This window comes from Pholcus phalangioides, unplaced genomic scaffold (assembly GCF_987345545.1).
Source record: "Pholcus phalangioides strain wild (caught in Gottingen) unplaced genomic scaffold, Ppha-v1.0 ptg000015l_1, whole genome shotgun sequence".
Taxonomy (NCBI): domain Eukaryota; kingdom Metazoa; phylum Arthropoda; class Arachnida; order Araneae; family Pholcidae; genus Pholcus; species Pholcus phalangioides.
The window spans coordinates 114,870,095-114,896,168 of NW_028301608.1; the positions used below are offsets into that span (position 1 = coordinate 114,870,095).

The following is a 26,074-nucleotide window of genomic DNA, read 5'->3' on the forward strand; positions in this document are numbered from 1 at the left end:
TAAGAGCAAAAATGTAGACATTGTTTACCTTGATTTCCAGAAGGCATTCGATCGGGTCCAACATGGCAAACTCTTGAAGCGTTTACACGAGATTGGAATTGGGGGCAACTTGCTGAATTTGATAGAATCGTGGTTAAGAGATAGGATAAGTCGATTGACGAGCGACTTAGGTTTTCTGAACATTGTTCAGCGGTGGTCAAAAAAATCGAATAGAATGCTTGGTCTCATTTTCAAAAAGGTCTCTTCGCGTTCTCCTAAAGTCATTCTTCCGTTTTTTCGAGGATTAGTTCGTCCTGGGCTGGAGTATGCTGTAAGGTTTTGGAGACCATACCTACAGAGGGACATAGAATTGGTTGAAGGGGTGCAGAGAAGAGCTACGCGTGTCCTTATTGGCACACAGGGCTTGAGTTATGAAGAGAGACTTCATTTTTTGAATATGTTTACATTGGATGAACGCAGGTGTCGAGGAGATATGATCGAAGTGTTCAAAATTTTCAATGGGATGGACCATGAACTTTTAGTACACCGCCAATCGACTGCTTTTACAAGGGGACTCCAGTTTCGATTGGTGAGGGGCAAGGTTATGGTGTCGCAGGGAATTTTTCTCTAATAGGGTTGTTAATAAATGGAACAGCTTACCCCCAGAGGTAGTAAATTGTAACACAATTGACACGTTTAAAAAGAATAAACATGTTGGGGTAAATCGAGAAGCTCTGTCCATACTTAGAATAAGACAACCATAAGTATTATTTATGGGCATTGTATAGTATTTTATCATGTGTATATATTGTTTATAATTTGTGTTAATTGCATTTTTAATTGGGTTGCTGTTTTTTTTTAAAATATATGACATCCCTATTTTTATGGGCATCTTTTTATCACCCACCTCGTTGGGCATTTTCCCTGTTGTGGCGTTGTATTTGTATTTGTATAACACAAACATGGAAATATTAAACGAACATACTTTTATTTTTCTTAACAAAATATTATTATACATATCACAAAAATAATTACATTATGGACAGATAACAATCATAAATTCTCAAAAAACTGTTCTCAGATAATACATTTTTTTTACAAAGAAACTGCAAATATTACAAAAGAACAAAATGTTACAACCCAGAGAGCCAAAATGATATTATTTGCACACAAATCCAACATGAACACCCCCCCCCCCTTAATTTTAATTGCAAAATCGATTGCTCATCAGCACTATATTTTTGATTCACTGAGAAATTTGATGAACAGTAAAAAGTATAAGTTCGAAACATTAATAAAATAAAAGATATTGAAATTGACTTTCTGCTTTTCTTTTGGATTTATATTAAACTAATATACAGTGGAACCTTGTTTATACGACGTTCAAAAGGCCAAGTCAAAATATTGTATAAATGTGTAAATCAAATAACTGAGACTTCTCTCCCCCACAGACATACAAAATGTTATAAAATTCAATGTGTTCGATCACATCTCCAATTCTGTTATCAAAAAAATAAAATTTCAATCATACCTGAGGGGGAGAAATAAAATCACATTTCAAATCACTTAAAGAAATAAAATTCAGCAGAACATTTTACCTTTAGGACACGACATTGGGTAAAAAATTGCCACAAAATCTTCTCGAATTTCAAAACACTTGAAACCTGTTTCTTTTTGGACTTGTGGCATCTGCCCATTCTCAGAAACAATAAACAAATCACTTGAGTATCCACTCTTAATGGCTACTTTCATATATGTCAGCAATCACCCTAAAATTTATGGCTTTTGCAGTGACAATATGCAAGAAGAACCATTGCAGCAACGCGTTTTCACTGCATACAAAATTTATACATTATCAATTATTTTAACATTAAAATGTATAGGAACCAATTACGGTTGAAGTGAAATGTATAAACATGAAAGTTGTAAAACTGAGCAAAGTATAAACAATGTTCACTGTATTCATAATTTTTACGTATATGTCATCAGATCTTTGTATAAAAAGAATTGCTATATATAAATCCCTCAATAACACTTATTTGACACCCAAATAATGATATATTAACCTAAAATGTTCCAAAGTTATTTGATATTTAGTAAATTAAATCAATGAACTTGATTTATAAGTAAAGCATGTCATTTAATATTTTATAAAAAAACTTATCTTAACGCCCATCTAACTTTAGTATGGGAGTAAATTTTAATTTAGCGTCTGCATTTCATTTCCATGTCCTTCCTCTGAAGGAAGAGGATAAACTTCCATTAATGAAGCTGCTTGGCAGATTTTCAGACTCCTTGCACAGTTTAAGTAGTGATTAAAAAAAATTGATTTTAGTTATAGATTATTTCATTATAACATGTATTTGGATATTTTCTGTCTTTCATTGAAACTACTGAACAGCGTTATATGATGCATGTTGGGAGACAAAGGAAAAGCATGATACGCTGAAAGTGCAACTGAACCAATGACTTTTAATTGCAACATAAAGTTGTTGGTTCAATGCCGCTTTCAGTATATCACGCTTTTTCTTCGTTGCCCAATATGTGCAATATAACACAGGGTACCTGCATTATGAACAAATCCAGTGTAGTTGTACGGTAGACTCTCACTAATCCGGCAAATAGCAGACCAGGGTGTGCCAGATTATCAAAATCACCAGATTACTGAAAGTCAATTGAAAAAGCCCATTTAAATGATATAAAATTCGGTGCACAGACATACAGTGACATGTTTTCCTCTTCTATGCTCAAAGAAATCCCACCTAGAAAACGCCGGATTATCAAGAGTCTACTGTATTTCAAATGAAAATATACTATGCACATATGTGCTTTCCAGTGGTTGACACAGTAGAACCTTGATTACCTGGGCATGGTTTAACCAGGTAAGTAAATTTAAATTTCACTATCCATGTTGTTGTTTGTTTTTCCCCCCCATAGGTAACGTGAAATTTTGTGAAGGCGGTAATGAAAAAATACTTTTCCGTTTCGTAGAACTGGATTTCTTCATTCTTTTACAGAACTCCCTCTCCATTCTTAGTGGTCCCATGGCAACGTGTTGGAATGGCAGCCCCCATATGCACACACAAGACCTGAGAACCAGACATTGCCATAGCATGATCTTCATTTTTAAGATTTACATTTTGTGAAAAAGCTTCACATATGTAAGGTGTTAACATATAAGATAATCTATAATATTATTTTTTCACTCCTGGCAGTTCAACCATGTTTTTCGGTTATCCATGTTCCCTTCCTCACCATTAGCCCGGTTAATCAAAGTTCTATTGTATATTACTTGAAGTGAAAATCTAGCGACTAAAGCACATACCAAAGTTACGCCAATCATCTTAGATTCGATAGTTTCAAGAAATAATTTTAGAAGAAAATCGGAAGAGATTTTATTTTCTTCCACACAGTATTTGAAGATAATTTCCAACAGTTTGAAACTGAGTAATCAAAGACATTTTTGTGAATTCAATATAACGGACTGGATATAGATGAAACTAAGAACCATGAAATCCAGAAAAACTTGTAGTTTTCTATTAGTTAATAAAATGTAATTTGAAAATAGTGATCAATTGGTTAGAAAAAATTGAAAAAATTTGAATAATAATTTTTTAACTGAAAATATACTGAGCATTGGAAGAGTCGACATGGTAGTAACACTTTGTGTTAAATAAAAAACAAATAGTTTTCGTTTTGTTATCACTACGATTTAAATCACTGTTTCCCAATGTTTTTGATGTCCCAGACCGCCTTGTAGTGAAGGTTGATTTCGAGCATCCCTCCCCCCACATGCATGGCTCCTGCAGCGGGCTGGGGGATCTTTTAATAGCCTTTAGAATAGACCTTTTATGAGTGAATTTATAGTGTAGAAAACAAAAAAATATGAGAATAAGTCTGGGCCCCAGGGCTGGGAACCCTGTCAGCCCCACTACTGTGAGCTTAGCCATGGGCCCCTGGCTAAGACTTTCGGCAAATCCCCTTTAAAAGATTTTTCGCAGGACCGTCTGCAGTGAATTTATTATATGAGAAAAAAATTACAAGCATCGTCCTATACCCCCTGGATGGAGCCCTATTAGATTCACCCTTGTGAGGACACGCCCACCCAGCATAAAATCAAAAATGTATTGTTTTTATAATGTGCACATCATTATCAATTGAGTAAATTAAAATTTGACAGAGCACAAAAAAATGTGCCATTCATGCAATGGTAGAAAATGATCCGACAGACCCCAGGTTCGGAAACACTGATTTTAAACTTTGACATTATTTATTGCGTTCAAATTTTGGATGGATAATTTAGATTTCAATGAAAAAGTGTGTGAAGAGAATTTGATTAAATTTTTTTTCACTAACGAAAACTCATCTCCATTATGATGGATTACTGTACATCAGAAATGCCTACAGAGACTTAGATTAATATAATTTCCTCTTGGCTGTTTTATTAAAATGGTAATATGAAACAAACTTTACAATGAAATCCAGAAAGAACAGGTAATTTTTGATGAGTTAATAAAATGCAATTTAAAAATAATGATAAATTGGTTTAAAATAATTTACAAACATTTGACTATTTTTCAACCAAAAATATATTTGACAGCTGGAGAGTCTAAGACGGAGATAATCCAATTTTAATATATACAATATAAATACAAAACACTGTTTATATTTGAGCACTGGTGATGGAAGAAACACTTTATGTGCTAAAATAAAGAAAGAATAGAAGAAAAATAGATTTCCTTATATTATCACTATGATTAAAAACTTTGATACTATTTATTGTGTTTGAATAGATAATTTAGATTTCATCAAGGCAAACAGACTTTTATTAAATTTTGTTTCATCAATATGAACTCATCTATCTCCGTTATGAAGGATTATCATAGTTTTACTGTATATATGAGAAATGCCTATATGTACAGTCGAACTTGGTTAATTCAAAGTCCAAAGTCACTGGAAAAAAGTTTGAATTATAATCATCAATATTCACATAGGATAATAATTATCAATTATTAAAATTTGATCATCAGTTATGAAACTGTTTCTGAAACTTCAGTAATTTAGAACTGCAATTTTCGTACTTTTTCCGATACTTTCCTTACTCTTAAAATGACAATAAAAAGATTCAGATTTTGAATGGCACACCCCACTGATCCATAGGTTGAATGACATAATTCATATCAAGTGGTAAACATTCTTGATGCACTCCAGCTGAACAATGTTAAAACAGGCATCAAATGATCAAAGAAAAAACACTTAAAATTTTAAAATTTACAAATTATCATTTTGATATTTTCCTACACTGACAATTCATTTATTTGAAATAGCTCACTCATCATTCAAGCACTTTTTTTTTATTCATTCAGCATGGATAGGTTTTTTTATGAAATTTGATCACTGAGTTTTGCCGGTTTTTGGTAAAAACTAATTTTTTTTTTGGCGAATTGAGTTGCTAAAAATATAAACTTAACGTGAAAAGCAAATTATATTCCGGCATGTTTTAACATACAAAGGGTGGAATTTTCAAAGAAGCACTCATTTTTTGCAGCAAAAGTCTATCATAAAACCTGGATATATTCAGGGCTGTCTTAAGCGCATCACAGGCCCCCAGCCAGAGATTTTTCTGAGGCCTCCAACCTGTCATGCTTAATCTCAAAAATCTTAAACAGATCTTATTATTGTGAGATCCAGGTGGGCCCATGCGTTAAGACAGCACTGGGTATATCTTCAGAACTGGCTCTACATTTCTTTTCACATTGCTCAGCAGACAGAATGTTAGCATAGCAGTTCAAACCAGAAGTCAAGATAGAAAAAATGTGGTGTGCTGAAAGTGCATCATAATTTTCAAATTATGTATTTTTAGTCTTCAACTCGATTGAGAGATAAAAGTCTGACAGCTTATAGAATTTTTCTAAATTTTAAATTTGCTCATACGAAAACCATGATTTTTTTCCCTCTGATCTCGAATTGCCTGAAACATTTGAAAAAAAACAGGAAATTTTAACATTAACTTGAATAGAAACTTAAAGACAGCTCATTAAAGTTCAAATTATCCAAAATATGAATTAACCAAGTTCCACTGTGTATCTACACTAATATATAATAAAATTTCTTCCCGGATGTTTTACTAAAACACATGATTGGAAAAAAAACTAATCTTGTCTTTGTAAATTGAAAAAACAAAAATTACATCTATTTAAAAGAAAAATTTTGGAATTTTTCACCAGTAGTAGAATAAACAAATTTCAACTATTGATTTCACAGAAATAGGAACTGTTACATCAATTTTTTTAGACATAAAATCCTTCGACAGTTCTAATCTTACTTTGCAATATATTTTCAAGATCTATTTGAAGGAATAAAATATACATATATATCAAGGAAGATGACTAATGACTATCAGGTAACCGGGAAGGGGCTATTATCAATAAACAAGTATTAAAATTTATATAAAACAAAATTGTAGCTAGCACTTTTATCTTCATTCTAGTTTTAAAAAATAAATTCAGACTTGCAATCAAATGGAGTCAGATCATATCAAACTCAAACGGAAATGGGTGCTTCAAGGTGTTTGCATAAGAATCCTAACTTTCATAAGAAACACTTGCTAATATTCAACTGCTTGAATGAAATTTTACTGAAACTTTTTTCCAGAATATAGCAATGAGTAACACAATACACACACACAAACATATCTGAGTGAGTGACTGATTTCAATTTTTTTTTTCTACTGAAATATGAAACTTACGGGACCTACTACAAAAATAATTCCTTAACAAAAATGGCATTTTCTTAGGTAAATAAAATTAGACTAAGATATAAGAGGTGAAATAATGGCATGAAGGTAGCATTCCTCCTTATTATTGTAAGCAAGGGGCATTAGTATTATGATTATTTCTACACCTATAAGAATTAAAGATTTTAGAAAAAATTTGAGAACTGAAACTTAAAAACTTGAATATGCCCAAGTGCATTTTTTGCCATTGCAAATGTGATCACATGAAATCTCATCACATTTTTAATATTTTTGGGATTTTGCTCAATGGAAGTTTACACAACAATTTCTCTCACAATCACTGAATCAATTTCATTATAAGCATTGTAATACTATAAAAAGTAATTTACATTACACCTTGGAATCATGCAATATCTATTTTAAAAAAATCTCTACTTCTCTTTCATTTACATACATACATTACAAGTAAGCTCGAAATTCAACATGGTTTTTGAAGAAAAAAATTTTAAAAACCTTGCCATCTGTGATCAAGAGAAGAAAAACGATCAAATTGTGGCTGATAACATCAATAAGTTCAATTAGATTCAAGACCAAACTTTTCACAAAATGCTGGCACGTAAATAATGCTCATTTTTTCTCTCCCCAAAATGATCGACTTATCTCATCAAAAATGATACAACTGTAACACCAACAAGGGATGGAACATAGATCCATCCCTCTAATAAAAGTTTTAATTGTATCAAACGTAATATACACATTCTTTAATAAGGATGGATCACTAGTAATACTTTGTATAAAATAAAACAAGACCTGCATGTTTTGCATTAAAAACTTGTAAATTGAGGAAATTTGTTTAATGCACAAAAGAAATTCACAACTGTCTGTCACTTAAGTCATAAGCAAGGCAATAAACCAACTTTTTATTCCACAAGACCAAATTCCAGCTGCGCCAAAAAAGTACCCATTTGTCAAATAGCACATCAATTTAGCTAACCCTTTCTCCCATTAGGCTATATTTTTTCTTTCCAATACTAAAAAGTCAACAGGAACCCTGCTAGGTTCAAATACGATAGTTAGGTATGAAAATATTCACCAAGCCATCCAAAGTTGTTCCAAAATTTAGTTTTTTTAATCTTTTCAGACTCTGTAGTCAAAAATGTGGTGGTTGCTTTTTCTCACTGTAGATGTTTTTTTCCAACCTCAGCAAGTTTAGCCCTGATCTGAAGGATTGTGGGTTTTGAGTTAGAAATATGATGAATATGAACTTTGAGGGCTTCTATCAGAGGGCAGCACTCAAAGTGCTGAAAAAAAATTGAATGAGGTAAATTATTTCATTTATGAAGCTTCAAAATTTAAAAAAAAAATGAAAGATTTATTGACATTAATGTTTTTAATGTATTATATATTTTGTGTAATATATCAGTAATGCAAAAACATCTTGAAAAATAAAAATTCCAAAAAGTGAATGCTTGAGTCTGAAAGGGTTGAAAATACAATTAGCTTATCGACGTGAATTACACCAAGATCATGAAAAAAAGAAAGAGTTTTCATTGAAAAATAGAGGTATAAAAAACCCTTTTTTTGATAATTTTGTATATTTAAATCTAATACAAAATTCATAAAACCCACACACATTCACTAAAGTAGATCTGACAACCAAGTTGGAACCAAAAAAAAAAGTTTTTAAATCGGAAAATGAAATATAAAAAATCCCAAAGGAAATGAATAAAAAATAAGTTATGAAATAACTGCTTTTTCTGTTAACACTATTTTATACTTTCAATAAACTGTTTTAACACTCAAGATAATACCCAGTTATTCCACACAAGTTTTCAAAAGTAAAACATGCTAATAAACTATAAAATAATACAAAACTGGTGAAAACCAGCTCCACCACAAACTCTGAAAATTTTATGAAACACAAAACTTCTCACAATTCTTTATACAAAAATTGATTTATACAGCATAATGGAAAAAAAAGAAAAAAAAGCTTGGCTCTCTGAACTATCTCAAATATTTTTTGCTTCAACTCATTTGAAACGTGAAAACTGGCTGACCTTCAGAACATTCAGATAGCTATGAAAATTTAGCTATCTTTAGGAGACGGGGGGAAAAACCTGTCCATCATTATTTTCATGACGTGAATCACAATGAGTTATTGAAAAAGATGATTACATTTTGGCTCGTTTTTTTCATATGAAATGCTATGATAGCATCCAGAGTGACTTCTCTCACAATCTATCAAAAAATTTGGAGTCATTGATATAGTTATGAATAATCATTTTGTATTCGAGAAATGTCAGTATCAGTCATTTCCAAAAATTGTGCATATATCTCCCGTGTGCAATCTCCTTTTGCGTCATACAAATACTTGTAATAACTCCCATCCGCACAAATAGCTGAGGGGAAAAGAAAAGATTTAAGACAGCACATTCGAGACATGTAAACTCATTCAAAAAAATTGATAACTTGAATTTTACAAAGTTAAACTTGGAAAATAAATACTAATTTAAATTATTATTATTAGATAGTATAGTAACAGCTAGTTCAGAACACAATTGTGAGTTTTTCTTATCAACATATTTGAATTTCAACTCATCGATTTCAGTAAGACATCTCACTATTTTATGGCTTGCAATAAGTATGATGATAGTTATAAGATGATTAGAACATGAATATCTGCCTGCATGTTTCACATGAAACAATAATATTTTACTTCAAGAATATCTCTAAACTCCAAAGATTTGAGCTAATTCAGTTAGCATCTCACTAATGAAACTCCTTAGGCTAAACCTGAATTAATATATGGCATCTATCACATAACTAAAGCAAAAAAAAAAAAAAGACTCGGTCTGGTCACCAATTATTGGTTTAAAAAAAATTATTTAAGCTCTGTGTGAAAAAATAAAATATAACATACCAATCACAGAATTCGGATCTGTCCCAAATGCACAAATACAGTGAGCCCCACTAGGCACTTGAAATCGAGAGAAACTCCATTTCGAACTGAAATACTTGGGCAAAAATGACGCAGAAGCTAAGCTGAAAACAGAAAAAATTATTTTATATAGCACATTAATGTTACATCTATTTATTTCAATAATCTATGCATCTCATAATTTTAGTGTTAAAAATTTCTATGGTCGTTTTTGCTTGTTCAGGAATTGTTTTAAGTTAATATTTATTTCTCAAGAAAAATATCTACTGTAATTTATATACTTTTTACAACACTTAAGGATATCACATTATTTTGAAACCTGATTAGAAAATTGTTATAATAATCAAAATTTCATGCACAGTCAATGCTGGTTTTTACAAATTTGAAGAATCGTTTGCGAAACCAAAATTTTATACATGGGAAATGCACTGAAAGAAATGGTATATTGTGTGGGACTAACAGGTTAGTTTGTGAAAACGTGCTAGTTTGTAAAATTGAGTAGCTATTGTGCATTAAATGATGTAAAAAAATTTAAACATATGTATTCTTTGGTTTAAAAATAATTTAATGATATAATTTTTGTTGCAACCATGATCACTTTATGCATAAGACAACTATACTGTAATGTATGAATAGATTAAAATGATATAAGAAAAATTAAAAACTACCTTGACTGCTTATTCCTTTTGCTATCTTCGGCGGAAAATATGTGAACTGTACCATGATCACTGGATACACATATCAGTGAAGAATCGAAATTGAAGTTGATGCTAAAAAAATTGAGAAACAACAGCACTTGAATATTTTTTCCTATAGACAAGAAAAAATGCATGCTATTTTAAGCCAAAGCAAATTAGCAAATATGGCCAAATTTGGTTCAACTGGGTGCAATTCCTAGTAATTATCAACACCGACTTCAATTAATTTTAATTGCAAAAAGAAACAAACTTTATTATCAGGGGGAAAAAATAGCTCAGAGATTAACTAGACACAGTCTGATGATATACAGTGAGTAAAAAAAACATAATTACTTCAAAGGCATTGTATCATTCATTAACTCCAGATGTTAAAATTTTAATTTAAGTCTTAATAGCAGTAACACTTTAATGTTAATGCCAGGCATCAACTAAAACTTTACATGCTATTTTGAGCCAAAGGAAATTAGCTTCAAGAGTGTAAAAAACTAGTTAGTAACTGTAACTTTAAAGAGCTTTTACAACTGTAACTTTAAAGAGCTTTTAGAACTGTAACTTTAAAGAGCTTTTAGAACTGTAACTTTAAAGAGCTTTTACAACTGTAACTTTAAAGAGCTTTTACAACTGTAACTTTAAAGAGCTTTTACAACTGTAACTTTAAAGAGCTTTTACAACTGTAACTAAACTGTTAGCTTAAAGAACGTGTCAGGTAACTTCTGAGCAAATATAGTTGGATGAAGTTTTATTACATCCGTATCTAACAGTGGAACTTTTGAAGTGACTTTTAATAGAAAATCGCAACTATATCTGTATCAGCATGCACTGTATAATATACTCATAGCTGAACTTGAAAAATAGCTATCAATGATATAGTTTTGTTAATAGAAAATTAATAAAAACTTACCAATAGATGTTTGCATGGTTAGCTCCTCTACGTAATTCACATAATAATATTCCAGTACTGGTGTCAAATATCCTGATTAAAGTGCCCTGTATTTAAAAAAATGGATTCAGGTACAAGAAAAATCAATAATGAGAGCATTTTATGGTAACAATAACATTTACTGCACAGACTCTTAAGAAAAAGTGTGTTTGGTTTTTAAAAAAAGTAGAATCACAAAAGTCTATTTTGTATTTTTCACCAGTACTTATAAGTACAACCATATTCTGAACTAAGGATCATTGCAGTTTCTCTCTCACCTCTACTGAGAGTGCTAGTCATTGTTTTAGGCAAAATATGTGGAAAAATCTCCTCACTGAGCTATTTTTCCTAATGCAAACTATTAATGATGGTGCCATGTGAAACTAAAGTGTAAACATTTACAAAAAAAAGGTTAAATACGCAATTTAGGATACAAGTTTCTAGAGTGACTGTATGTATGCCAAAAAAAAATACACGAGGGATTGCATGAAAAGTAACTGCTTGAAGTATAACCATCCCATTAACAATTTATTTTTTAATAAGAATTTCCATACCTTTTCTGAGGCAGTGGCAAGTTTTGTACCCACTATATTTAAGGATATGCAACTGACAGGAGCTTCGTGGGCAGGTATGTCTATTGGAGGTTTTTCCGTGTTGGCTAAATCCACAATATGTACATGCCCAGTTTTATGACCAGGAAATGCAAGCAAAGAGTTGGTTGTATTTGGGCATAAAACACAAAGTCCTAAATGAAACATACATAACCATCATTTCATTTGAAAATTGACTGAAAAAATCCTGTACATGATTCCTTAAGTAAATTTTATACAATGTGTTTTAGTATAAAAAAATGTTACCTTTTGGGTTTGAGCAAGTTTCAAATATATGAAGGAGTTGCGGGTTTTGAGTGAATGTGTAAACTTTGATCATAGTGTCAAGAACCACAACAATCCTGTGAAAAAAAAAAAGACACATTCTGATCGACTGAATTAAAAAAAATAAACACTAAAAATATTATATCATAAATAAAATATTATTTTTATATTTATAAAATGTTTTAAAAGTTTTCATGAGAGAACAATTTTTTTCATTTACTCATGTCATTGATGATTGCCAAGCAATTGTTTACAAGCCATTGTCTAAATCAGCTATTGGTAATATTAGCCTCTGTCCCTCTGCAAGGGGTCCGTATGTATCAGATTTTTATTTCAAAACATTGAAAAAATTTTATAATTATGTGGTTGTGCCATCATTGGCGAATGACATAACCATAGTTAGTTATTAAAATATAATACTGAATGAAATTTCATATAGGAATAAGTCCATCCTTTTAGTCTTAAGCAGTGACACCATGATAACTTTACAACCCAAGGGGGAATCAAAAAACATGTATACTAAAGCGGATGTCATGTAAATGAGGTTTTACTTCATTTTACCTTTAACAATTTTTAAAAATCTTTCATGTATGTATATATACTTTTATATTGCTGGACATTTCTATATTCCATCTACAAATTCGTGAAATGTTTTGATCTGCAATTTCCTATTAAAAGTTTTTGTTTTGAGAATAGTTAGGTGGAAAAAGTATATTTAAATTGTTGAAAGATCTGTCATTTGTAAATGAGCAATGCAATTGCCCAAAACCACTTTCTTCCTCTCAAAACATTCTGATCTAGCTTTCTCAACTATCTCTTGCTCAAATATTTCAGAAATCATTCAAATCTACCTGTGGCTGGTAAAAATGGGTGGATTTATTTTGGATAGGTTTGAGTTTTTCTATATTACTGGAAATGCAGAGGTCCCAGATTTTAGCAGCATAGGGGAATACAGGAACAATATAAATTTGGTAGCAGAGTAGTCTCATATCCAGAGTGGAGTGCTCAAATTTGTGACAGAGGAAGAAAAGTTTATCGAGACATTTCTAGAAGACTTAATCAACATGTTTGTTTTAACATAGGTCAGCTGAGATTATGATGCCATGGTATTTAAATTCAGAAACTCGGGATACAGTTAAATTATTGATCGAATATGAGAATTCAAGGGGAATTAATTTGGAGAAACTGTCATGAGCAATATTTTTGAAACGTTGATAGGCATCCGCCATAATGAACACCAGTCAGAGATGGAAACACCTGAGCGGCGTGGTGGTAATGTAACATAAGTCGCCGCTGTGGTGGTCGAGTGGTTATAATGCCGGACTCGTGATGCGAGGATCCGGGTTCGAACCCCACAGTGGTGGTCGGCTGAAGTTGGTTTTCTGTGGTTCCCAACTTCAAGGCGCAAATGCGAGCCGATCTCCCCGTTAAAAAGTCTCGCCACAGAGAGCAACAGTCCTACAACAGTAAATCATTCAACCATAACACTTCACTCATAGTTAGTTAGTAAAACTGGGGGCATATGAAGTGACCCACTAGTTATTGATGGAAAGTCCCACGGATCATCGACGGGGGTTTTGCACAGGATCGTCATCAAACTCAAAATATTAAAATGTGCAATAATCAAATTGTGATAAATGTTTTGCAATATATTATACAAGAAAAATGTGCAATGTTTTTACCTTCATGCTGTCTGTGGGCGATGGACCATTTCATGGTCAATAATTTCATGAGAATTTCAGCGCGTAATAGGCCTATTATTGCGGACCCTGGCCAGGTCTTCAATGTTTACTTTTTCTATATTGCCAGCTTCCATGTCAAAAGTTGAAAATAGTGTTTTATTCTGTATGATATGTAAATGAGTTTTACTAAGTTTTTACAGGCTATTGATTCTGCTGTCTGATTGGTTTTTGGAATGAAGTTTTTCCTTAAAAGCCTACAGTGTGCTGAAAAAGACACAGATCTAACTTACACATGGAAAGATCAGTGTTTAATAAGGCGTCTCGCCTTGAGCAGAGTACGTCATTATGTTCTGGTGAATCGACAGTCTAATTAAGTTAGATGCAGCGACCTAGCGGCACCAGGCTCTTATTCCTATCAGCCGTAAGACGAGAGAGATGGAGTATTAGCCTTTTCTTCTGGACATAGACTCTTCACCGAAACCTAGTCTTGTGTGCCTCATATGGAGAAACAAGACCTCGGCAGGAACAGTGGAGCAGGGCTGATGCTGTCATAGAACCTCCACCACACGAGATGCTGAGCAGACTCGACCTTATGGGATACTGACCGGTGATGCCCACACAGTTGAAGGAGATGCTGGAGCGTAGATGAAATGAACTCAGTCTAACAGATTGACAGATCGGTGAGACCTAATCTATCTAATGTGCAATATTTACCAAAGTTAAAACTCTAAAAAAATTGTTTATGTTTAATTGTAAAAAACTCTAATGTTGTAATAAATCTTATTAGTGGAAAGAAAATTGTTTGTTTAATTGTTGTCATTCGCAAATGTAAAAATTATGTTGGGAAAGATAAAAATAGAATCCGGGATATAATGACGGCTGGTACGTTACAATAAGATGCTCGTCTACTGCAGTGAAGGTTGCTGTCACGATTCCGGGTTCGACGAGAAGATATAGATATTTCCCCTAATGAACTTGAGGCAACCACCGATAGACAGCGTCTTCATTTCCAACACATCTTATCAATGACAGTAAATTGCAATACAATGAATGAATGAACGCCAGGGGCCCTGCCACCGGACTTATCCCGTTACAGATATCTCTTCCAGCCCAGCTTTGTGGCAGAGTCTGGCACAGAGTGAGGGCACCTAACAGTCTGAGTGTGTAGCTAGTGTTGTGTGTGATATTTCAGTGCTGCCATCTATACTTCAAATTGTGAGTGAAGTGTAATGATTGAATATTTGTAAAGTTGTAGGCCTTTTGCTCTCTGTGGCGAGACTTTTTCTCAAAAAACAAGAGGTGGTCTTATAATTATGTTGCATATTGCATGCAAAAAAATAAGTTATAAAACTACACATACAGTAAAATATTCATTACCTAAGCCCATTTTTTAATCAAAGTTTTTTCCTTTGTAGTAACTCTTTCTTTGGTGATCACATAATTATTACAAATTCCCTGGCCAAATTTATGACATGTCTGTAAAAATTTTTGTTCATTTTTTTATTACTATGGAAAATCTGTAAATTTCAATTTATTGGCATGAGCACTATCCCCAATATGTCAGATAACCAAGATTTTGATATATTGTAATACTTATTGATCTTTCATAGTGTGAACTTGCTTACCTATCTCGCCTCAGTTTGACAGCTTTAACATCGGATGTGAAATCAAGTTGAATAACATTCTTCTTCTGCAGATCATCCCACACCATTACTGCAAGACAAAATGATAAACTACTAAACACACAGTACCAAAAGAACAAGCAGGTTTACGAAGCGGATTTAGTAAAATGGATCACATCCAAACAATCAGGGAACTCGTAGAGAGACACAAGAAGTACGAATTACCATTGTGCATGGCCTTCATTGATTTTGAGAAAGCGTTTGACTCTGTCTTCACATATGCTGTTGTTAAAGCTCTAGATGTAATTGGGGTAGCGAAGACTTACATCAATATCATGCAGAAAATACATGACAAAGCAACTGCAACCATTCGTTTGGATAAAGGAAAAGCAAAGATTAAACTTTGTAAAGAAGTCCAACAGTGTAATACTAATTCACCAAAGCTCTTTATCGTTGTTTTAGAAGAAATATTCAGAAAACTGGATCAGGATGAGAAAGGAATTAAAATAAATGGAGAATTTCTCAAGCATTTGCATTTTGCAAACAACATTGTTACTATCAGCAGTAATCTAGACGAACTAGAAGAAATGATACAAGAAATGGTGAAGGCGAGTATTCAGGTGGGCTTGAAAATGAATCTGTAAAAGACTAAAGTTATGTTCAACTCCTTTGCTTTGAAGATCCTGCTCAACATTAGAGATAGAAGTAAAAAGCTATGTATACCTGGGACAAGAAATTACCATGGGCAACAGAACCATTAATGAAATACACAGAAGAATCAAGATTGGATTGGACCAGTGTGTACTACCAGCACCGACTTATAGAGATGAAACGTGGCCACTCACAAGTAAAACAATACAAAGGAACATGGAAATATGTATGTTAGGCATCACAAGGGGAGAGACATAAAACAAATCACTTGGATAAGAAGCCTCCCAATGGTATATGATATCATGAAAAGAATTAAATGTTTAAAATGGAAATGGGCTGGACTTATATTGCAAGAAGACACAACAACAGATGGACCACAACTATTCTGGATTGGTACCCCCCACCCACACATGGTGCTAAACATCTAAGAAGGCATCCCCCAAACAAGATGGATCGATGAAAAATGACTGGAGTCAACCGGATGGCAAAAACATCAGAGTAAAATGGAAACATTTAGAGGAGACTTTCAACCAGCAGTGGATCGAAAAAGGTTGATGGTGATGAAATACACAGGAAATTCAAAATGTGAACTTTTTTTACACGAGAATTTAATCAAAAAAGCGGTGGTTCTTAATCAGGGGCATGAGAAAGCAATATTTCTGGTGCGAAGCGAACTGGAAAATATTCGACGATAAAACTTATTAATTCTATATCGTCCTCCTCATGCTAGAAGCATGAATGTGCAAATTTTCACTTTTTGGACTTATCAGCTTGTTGGATACCTTATTTTGCTATCTAAATTTTGAAAAAAGATACGCGAATGTGTAATGTGTATCCCTACTGAACACATTAAAAAACATATTAGGAAAACAACTTCCATAGAGTCACATAGATAGAGCAAACATTTAAAACGTCATTTTCTGTGTTTTTTTCAAGGACATTGCACATTCGTGCTTCAAGCATGGGGGGAACAATATATAATTTGTTCAAGGTTCTAAAATTTATGCTAATAATTTAATTTTAACATTGTTTTCGAGAGGAAATTATTGTAATGTTGTTGGCAAGTAATTAAAACAAGTCTCTGAGGTTAATTATAATTGACAAACTGCATAGATGATTTTCAATGTACCAATCAAAAGCGATGTGAATGAAAATAACATAAAATTGAACCAAGTTATTTATAGTAATAACACACAGGGTACGCCAATTTAAATCAGCTTGATTTAAATCATGATAAAATCAAGATTTACATCACTTGATTTTTTTAAAAAACCATTCATTTAAATCACAAAATTTAAATTTTGTTTTTTCTTTATATAAATTCAATGATACTGAAGTAAATGTAACCTGGTATGGTTTTCATGTTACTGGTATGTGATAAAGTTTGTGATTAAAAGAAGCATAGAAGATCTCTGTGGTAAATATAGACTTGAACTTAATCCCTAGATACAGTGCAGAAAGGAAGCTGTTCTATTTCCAGATTTTATGCATGGAAAACACTGAAGAAAATATAGGGAGCTAAACTTGACTAAACTACACTATATTCAATGCATTGCAATGTGGCACTAGAGTTCCCATGATTAAAAAAATAGAAGAATAATTTTTTGCACATAGCCTTGCCCTAATTGCTGATTCAAAATAATAGTAGATGTTGTACCAACATAGATATCATTGGGCTTTCGACTTTACTTTTCTTATTAAAGTTTTGAGTTTGCTTGTTTTTTTACCAAAATCATTAAATCTGTGAAAGAATGTAAAATGTGTAAACTATTAAGCAACATCATGCAAGTCAGAAACACACTCATTCATTGTGCAAGAAACAATCTTGCCAATAGAATTTGTTTTATTTAGTTGATGGTGAATGGCCCTTTGGTTGCACATTGAGTGAATTGAGATGTCTGCACCAGATGTGTGATGCTGAGTTGCCACCATTCATTCACTTTAATAGGGGTGGGTAATTTATGAATAAAAACACTTTTCTCTACAAAAAATGTTAATCCATAAAGTTGATTTGGGCTCAATGACCTTTATGTTACATAAACACAGATTTTTAGTGTTCGTATTTTTTGCTTGTAGTTTGTTTGTTTATTCATTAATGCTTAATTAAATTTGAGCAATTAGGAGGAAAAAAGCAGTTAGATGATATGAAAATATGCATTCTTAATGATCAACCAAATTTGTTATAATAAGCAGTCAGTTCATTTTAATCAAAAAAATCTGCTTTAAATTTCAAAAAAATCAGATTTTTTATATTTTTTTCATACCCTGATAGTAGAGATAAATGAAATTTTTCATATATTTAAATAGGCTAGTTATGTACACTTGCATTTGGTATCCTTAGAATAATACCATTTTAAATATTCTGAAGACATTAAAACATTAAATAAAACACTTAAAAACAACATAAAAGTCTACAAAAGTATTGTCTCCCTCATGCCAGAAGCACGAATGTGCAATGTCCTTGAAAAAAAAAAGAACGTTTGAAATGTCATTTGAATGTTTACTCTACTCATGCTACTCTATAGACATTATTTTCATAAAATTTTTCGTAACAAATGTTTCAATAAGGGTTAAACATTCACGTTTCAGGCAAAATAACGTATCAAACCAGCTGATAAAAGAAAAGGGAAAATTTTCACATGTGTGCTTTTGGCATGCAGAGGACAATATATAAAATTGAATTGAAACACCAGTGAAACAAATATTGCAAATGTGACAGACCTATTTACAATGAATTGGAACTATTTTGACTGCAACATTTTTTATTTTTCGTATAAATCATTTTCCCATGTGATCAGCAAAACAGAACTGTCCTATGTGATAAGGGTATACATGTGGTCAGTGCCGTAACTAGGCAGGTGCACCCACACAGGGCTCACTTAGGGGTGGGGCGAGCAACAGACATTATATCTTACAAGATATATGAAAAAAAGAATCTGAAACAGCAAAAAGTGAAAGAAATCAGGATATGCACAGATTAAGCACACAAATTCGCTTGCCTTTGTTTGGCGGATATTTAGGTCTCTTTCCCCCACCAACAAGAGCCAGGTAATTGCAGCGGAATAGCATCTCCACATATCCTATACCTCCATCTTGGAAATCTGTAACAATGGACAAAAGTGTGAGACAAACAATTTGGAAAAGTGCTGATAAATGAATTGATAATAAAAAAAAAAACAGCAGAAATGGGGTTTGTTCTACATTTTTTTTCTCATCAAAATATTATGAAATATTGACAAACTCAGGAGATCCTACACTACATTAGAAGCTCCTACGAACTCTTATTATACGCTAGTGCCCTGTCCCTCCCCAAAAAAAGCTGTATCTAAATACAGAAATGAAATGCCATATTTGATTCAAGACAATAAAAGAATGTTCACTGATAAATTTTAATTTGATGCAAAGAGAAAATATGTTAATTATCAGATTACGTTAAATTTGTGTATACCTTGTTTTTCTTTCTCTTTCAAGGGATCACAGTTATAAATTCGAAATCCATTTTCCATTCCACAAGCAAAGCATCCTACAAAAGATAGATACAGAAAATCCATTAATTACAAACCATGAAAAAAAATTTCCAGGGATATTATTACAAATTGGCAGTCCCTGTAACAAATAATTGAAGTTAGATTCAACCAGAGCTTGACAAATTGGGAAAAAAATCTAGGAGCCAATCAAATACTTTAGAAGCCAAGTGAATTTTTTTCCCAGCGTCAGTTATAGCACATAGAAATGTTTTTAGTCACCACGGCAACCTCTGTATCGTTCCAATTTTAGTATATGTACTGCCGAAACAAGTACACTATGGCAACCTGACACCTGTGATTTTTTCAAGCACTGTCCTAGGTACTAGATTAAAATGGGTTGCATCTAAAATTGTCTACACACATTCAAGTAGGACCCCAAGACAACAAAAATTTTCGAATTTGTGTATCTACTAACACCAAAAACGGGGGGGGGGGGCACTAAGCACCTCAGTTAGTAGAGCAATTAAAGAGAATGTAAAAAATTAAATGGTTGTCAATCAAAGGTAATTTAATTTAGCCTGATAAGCACTTTTCTCAGTACACATGTAGCTTTTTAAACCCATGTGAATTCTTTAATTTGTTAAGTGAAATTTGACTTGCCACGTTTTTTTTTTGTCACATCAAGTCATTTCAATCTATCTTAGCACAAAACACAAATTTTTTCTTGATGTTTCCAGTCTTCCCAAACCACCAAAGCCAGGGATGCATAATCTTTTCAGTCTGTGGGCCAGATATAGGCAAAAAATGTATATATAGTGGATGACCATTGACCCGTATTCTATGGGACATTCCTGTAATTTTGGTTGTCTCAATTGGTGATAACTATATGGTTTGCAATTTCCCGTATTTTTACAAAGGAAATAGGGTCAATCTACGCATTGCGTAGGAGTCCTATCGTGCTGTGTGTACCGGAAAACTTTTTCAGGGCCAGATGCCCATAAGCAGAATGTTTCGCATTTTTCTTCAACAAGCTCTCGGCTGTATGGAAATGCTCTGCAGTGAAAATTCCCATAATAGTGTTTTTACGTTTTCATAAAATTAAGGAAGATTGTTCTGCTGCAGCACTGATTGTTCTGCAACATATGTAGCAGTAGTTTCCTGCATGTTCTGCTTTAAGGGCAGATGGGACCTCCTTGTGGGTGAACCTTACATTCGACCTACAGGATGCAGGTTGTGCACCCCTGAGACCAAAACAATCCTTCATTTAGACTAGACTGGTTTTTCTCATCGATGTGGTGATAGTGATGAACTCAAATCGCGAGGACGAGGGCCCATGTTTGAACCCCACTGGCGTGGGTTGGAAAATGCCGGAAATGTGTTCCGAGTGTATATGAGGCCATACTAACATATTTGACGATTCTCATGAAACTGGCCCAAACTGTGTCCCCAAAAGTTTACATTAAATATATTTGACACAGAACTTGTTTTTTACATCACTTTCTATTCAGTCTATATTCCAGTTTCTAAAAAGTCACCACTGTTTTTAATTTTTTCATCAATAGATTTTAAAAATTTGCTCAAACCAATTTCCATTTCTTAAGGAAATGACCTTCTCCCGGCTGTCCCCAGCCAATTTTTTGGATTTTAAAATCACTTTCTACCTTAACACAAAGATATATTATTTTTCTTTAATAATATATATTTTTAGGACCAGTATACTTTCATATTTAATCTTTTTCATAATTTTAAACATTTTTTATCATTAGTTTATAGCCAAATGAAAATTCTCCCTAGCTTTTTTTTTCCATTCATGACATTTGGAAAACATTAATTCAAGTCCTACAACACTAGTTGCCACCTATCAAATTTTGTGTTGAAAAGGTTAAGAGAAGAATGTAGCTATTACTTGAACCTCCTTTTAAAATCAATTTAGATTTGTAAATATATTCACAAATTAGTATTCAGGAAAAAAAGGAGGCGAGTGTTTTTATTAAATGTCCTCCTCCTAGCTATTTTTTTTGTCAGAAATATACAACCTCTGACAATAAAATTTGGTGAATGGTCCTGTAACATTAACATAGATGAAATGTTAACGAAAGTTACCTTACTGTCCTTCGAAATAGTCACCTCCCATTACTATGCACCGCTGAGATCTCCTATACATGTCCTGGAAACTTCGCAAGAAGTCTTCTTTTGGGATGGAGTTCAAAAGCTTCGTCATGTTTCCTTGGATGTCAGGAATATCGTCAAATCTCTTTCCTTTCAAAGCGAGTTTGAGTCGTGGGAATAGGAAGAAGTCTGGAGGATTGAGATCTGCAGAGTATGGTGGATGTTCAATTTGCACCACCCCTTTTTTTGCCAGGAACTGTTTGATGATATTGGCTGTGTGAGGGCAAGCATTGTCGTGAACAAGAAACCATAAACCTTGTTGTGCGTACTGAGGTTGTACCCTGCGTAGATGTTTTATGAAACGGGTCAAAATTTCAATATACCTTGCAGAATTCATCGTCGTTCCCTCAGGTAGAAATTCCTTGTGGATAATGCTTTGACTATCAAAAAAGGTGATTAGCATCGTTTTGATGCATGATTGTTCTGCTCTGACCTTTTTCCGACGAGATGATGCAGGAAAACGCCATTCCATGCTTTGCAGTTTTGTTTCAGGGTCATACCTGAGACACCAGGACTCATCCTCAGTGATCTTTAGTTCATTCATTTTCCTGTTCTTAGTTAAGAACCAACGCACTAAACAAGCACTTTGTAAAACAAGTCTTTCACGGAACACAAACGACGCTCAACTGAACAACGGTGGCAGCAGATGGTGAACACCTGCCGCTACGCATGTGCAGCGTTTTTCTTTGGCAGTGTTGCCAGATTGACCGTTCTGACTTCATTCACTGAACTTTATTGTCAGAGGTTGTATAATCAAAAATTATTTTCACTTTACCACATGTTTCAGTTCGGAGACATCTATTATCCCTGAACAGCACATGTTTTCAACATGCTTGTTTTTTTTTTCATCTGTGTTGCAAAAACATGTAAAAATGTGTTTCTCCTGGCATTAGGTAACCAGCAGAAAGGTTTGATCAGAGACGGCTTAAGCAAGGGTGCGGTGCACTTGGGCAGCAGAATAGACTAGTTAGACCCCAAAAAATTTTATGATAAAAATTCACATGACATCACGCTTTTGTCGAACCATTATTTGACAACAGAGAAGAAAACTTGAGAGAATACAGACAGGGCCTGGGACTGCAATCCCAGAAACAAGAATGGAATCTATCAGGGGCGGCTCCAGACAGAATCTCTAGGCATGCAGGACTATTTTTTTTTGAGCTTCCAGCCTATCCCCTCCCCATGGCATATTGAATCGGGTACCCAAGCCAGATTCTTCATGGAGCCCCTTCTGCAGTTAATTTATAGAGTGAAAAAGAAAAATGATAAGGATGGAGAGTCCTGGGCCAAACTGGAGCACTGTCAGCTCCCCTCCCTCACAACTTATCTAATACTTGACAAAAAAAACGTTTTCTTCTCAATTTTTTTTTCACCCTCTCATCTCGGATTTGGCGCCCCTCCAGAGCAGACAGAAATAATTTTCTTTGATTCCCGTTTTTTTATCAGCGTGACGTATAACCACAAAAAACTTGCCCGATAACAATGGTGAAAAAGTTGGTTTTATCTTGAGGTCCCCCTAGATTGCAGGCCTGTCAGCCTCTCACCGGAGCCGCCTTTAAAAGTGGCACATCAGGCTTTGTGTGCGGCCGGCAGGTCAGCTCGAACCACCCATGGGTCTGATCATAAGTTAAAGGGGGAAAAGTAAACAAAATCCATATTTCTTGGTTGCAACATCCAGCTGCAGTAATGCTTCATCTAAAGACTACTTCGAGAATGCAACTCGTGCTCTAGCAAAATCAAAGCAAATTAGAAAGCTGTTGTCTCCCATAAAATTGAAAATAAAAAAGGAGCAATAAACAAATAAAAATAAGAACCAGAATGCAATTGATAAAAACAACAAAGTTGAAAAATAAATGACCAAAATATATAGAACATGCTGTGATTGTAAAGGATAGGGGCTATTCAAGTATTACATAAGCAGATTTTTTTAGCCATTTTTGACCCGTCAGCAAAACACTGACCCCCCCCCCCTGTCAGCAAAATTTCGTCAGCAGCTTACAATATTTCATATCTTCAAAAAGGGTGATTGATGACGTAAGCAACCTTTCAACCCCCCCCCCCCCACCATCAAAAGTCAGCAAATCCGAAACCCTCTTCCTCCCCTCTCGATGCTGAAGTAATAACTTGAATGACCCCATAGATATCAAATAAAGTGCTGTAACAGGAAAAATACCTAGTTGGATTTGCTTATCTCTTAACATGGTTAAATTTAAATTAATTTTTTCATCTCATGAATTTTAAACAAACTTCATTGCTGACTATATTTCATTTATTAGCAGTTAAAGAAGTGTCCCAAAGAATTTTGACGGAATTTTTGGTAACATTTTCTTTTTATTTTTATCCTATTTCGGGAGAATGGCCCATTTATGCCATTAGAGTTGTGCCTGTTTTGTGTTTCAGCTGGCACTGCTATCTTTCTTCTATATTTTGAAGAAGATAGTAAATAAAGTTGAATGCCATTTTAAAAAATATCGTTATACAAAGATCTCGTTTTAACAAACACTTTTCTAATTCCACAGATAAGTTTACATAAGAACAATGCAAAAATCTGGAATTCCTTTACAAAGAAATTTCGTTATAAAAAAGTGATTTCTCTAGTCTCTTGGAGTTTGTTATAACGAGATTCAACTGGGGAGAGACTTTTCAAATTGGAGATGGCTCTCATTTGGGCCTCAAAGTTGGAAAACTGCAAAAAACCAACTCCAGACAACAGCCATTGTGCTCCCAATTCGAACCTGGATTCTCAAGATAAGAGCCCAGCACAATGTCTACACAACCATGCTGTAACTGTACACCCTGATTGCCAAACATTGCATGATCACAAGAGCTGACGGTTTCTCTTTTCTTTTTTGTGGGCAATGCCATCCAAAAGAAACCAGGTGTCCAAAACCTTCCCAGGACAACTTCCACTATTTTTATAGCACACTACTACTATTAGTGCCGACATCAATCCAAGCCTATTGCGTGGGCAATTTAGTGCCTATTACCCCCCCCCCCTCCCCGAAGGGATGGGTTGACTCTTTGGAGAGCGGCTCAGCACAAAGTCCTGACCCATATCCCCATAGGGGGAAGAAGTCTGCCAGAGCGGTAGGCAGAAGGTGGACTGACCGCTGTCGCCCAGACCTGCTCTCCATATCACATCCCACATGTGAAATGCTGACCATACAGCACTCTCAGGTCCCATCCAATTGACACCCATCTAAGGCCAGAACAAGACAGTCACAACATCGTTCATCCTACCAGACCAGAGTGTGCCCCCAAATGCAAGCAAGCCTGGAGACGAAACCCAAAGGAGAGTTATTCGAGTGTTAAACATTGTTATGGACAAAAATGCCCCTTTTCATACAGCGCTATAACTTGTACAATAATGAATAATTTGGCTGCTGTGTGAAAACTGACCCACAATTTGTGACCTAGCTTAAAGTACATCTGATTCATGCGCATATGCTTATGCGGCACAGCTTCATCTTTCACATGTAGGGTCCATAATTAGACAGTTTCAGTTCAGCACAGTAAGGTTCTGTTCTCTAATATACTACGGAAACCGACATTGGTAGATCCGATAAAAGAATTGTTTGATGAAAAAGAAATAGGATACCTGTGAGAAACACTTCTCACAAGTATCTTACCCTTCAAAGAACTTACACGAATTTCAGTTTGAAAGTATAAATTTAACTGAGTTACATGGTTAAGTTTTCGAACATTAAATTGAGAAGTTAATTATTAATTACTATAATTCATGTAAAGCAAAAGTCCAACAAATTAATTTTCACATATTAAACACACCAAAACTCATTACCATAACCATCGTCAGTTTGTGCTACAATGAATCAAATAAACCGGGTTAGTACTCCATATTAAAGAGTCAATATTTATAAAACATTCATGATTGACATCCTCACACGATCCTGTTAAATCACGCATACTTTTCACAAAAACACTGGGAAAAATACTAATATCAATGGAAACACGCAATATAACATGACATTTAACTAGACCATGTCAAATATATTATATAAACAACGTCGGAAAAGATGGTCATCATAAACATTCACCCTGATCTTGATTGAAACCGGCGAATAACATATTATTTCCATGAGGATTGGACTGACCCAAGTTCATAATTAGTCGATGAAAATAATTATTAAAAAAAACTGTACGATGCTCTATGTACGACGAAATCACATCTGATTGATGGCCGATCGCCAATGGAAACACGTCCCCCTTGTTTACTTCAGTTTTTGTGAAGTTTCATATCATTTCACGAGGTCTTTCCACCCATCGATCATTTTCACTTCAAAATTTCATTTTCACGTAAATAATCAATAATTTTGTGAA

The 26,074-nt window shown here is 33.9% G+C and overlaps 1 protein-coding gene across 3 annotated transcripts; it reads right to left on the reverse strand.

Moving 5' to 3' along the window:
* Positions 1-1,423: 1,423 nt before the first annotated feature.
* LOC149077642 (WD repeat domain phosphoinositide-interacting protein 3) lies at positions 1,424-25,963 on the reverse strand. 3 transcript variants are annotated; one of them, XM_089245197.1, is made up of 11 exons: positions 25,792-25,949; positions 19,549-19,623; positions 19,100-19,201; positions 15,453-15,540; positions 12,128-12,222; positions 11,825-12,015; positions 11,253-11,338; positions 10,322-10,423; positions 9,636-9,757; positions 2,545-2,643; positions 1,424-1,510 (listed from the first exon to the last, which is right to left on the reverse strand). In XM_089245197.1, exons 1-10 carry the CDS (start codon positions 25,856-25,858, stop codon positions 2,633-2,635), a joined length of 939 nt encoding a protein of 312 aa, XP_089101323.1. In that variant the 5' UTR covers positions 25,859-25,949; the 3' UTR covers positions 1,424-1,510; positions 2,545-2,632. The 3 variants fall into 3 exon arrangements, with proteins under 3 accessions (XP_089101323.1, XP_089101320.1, XP_089101321.1); XM_089245194.1 differs by lacking the exons at positions 1,424-1,510; positions 2,545-2,643 and adding an exon at positions 5,418-9,114 and having other exon boundaries at positions 25,792-25,963; XM_089245195.1 differs by lacking the exons at positions 1,424-1,510; positions 2,545-2,643; positions 19,100-19,201 and adding an exon at positions 6,707-9,114.
* Positions 25,964-26,074: the final 111 nt, after the last annotated feature.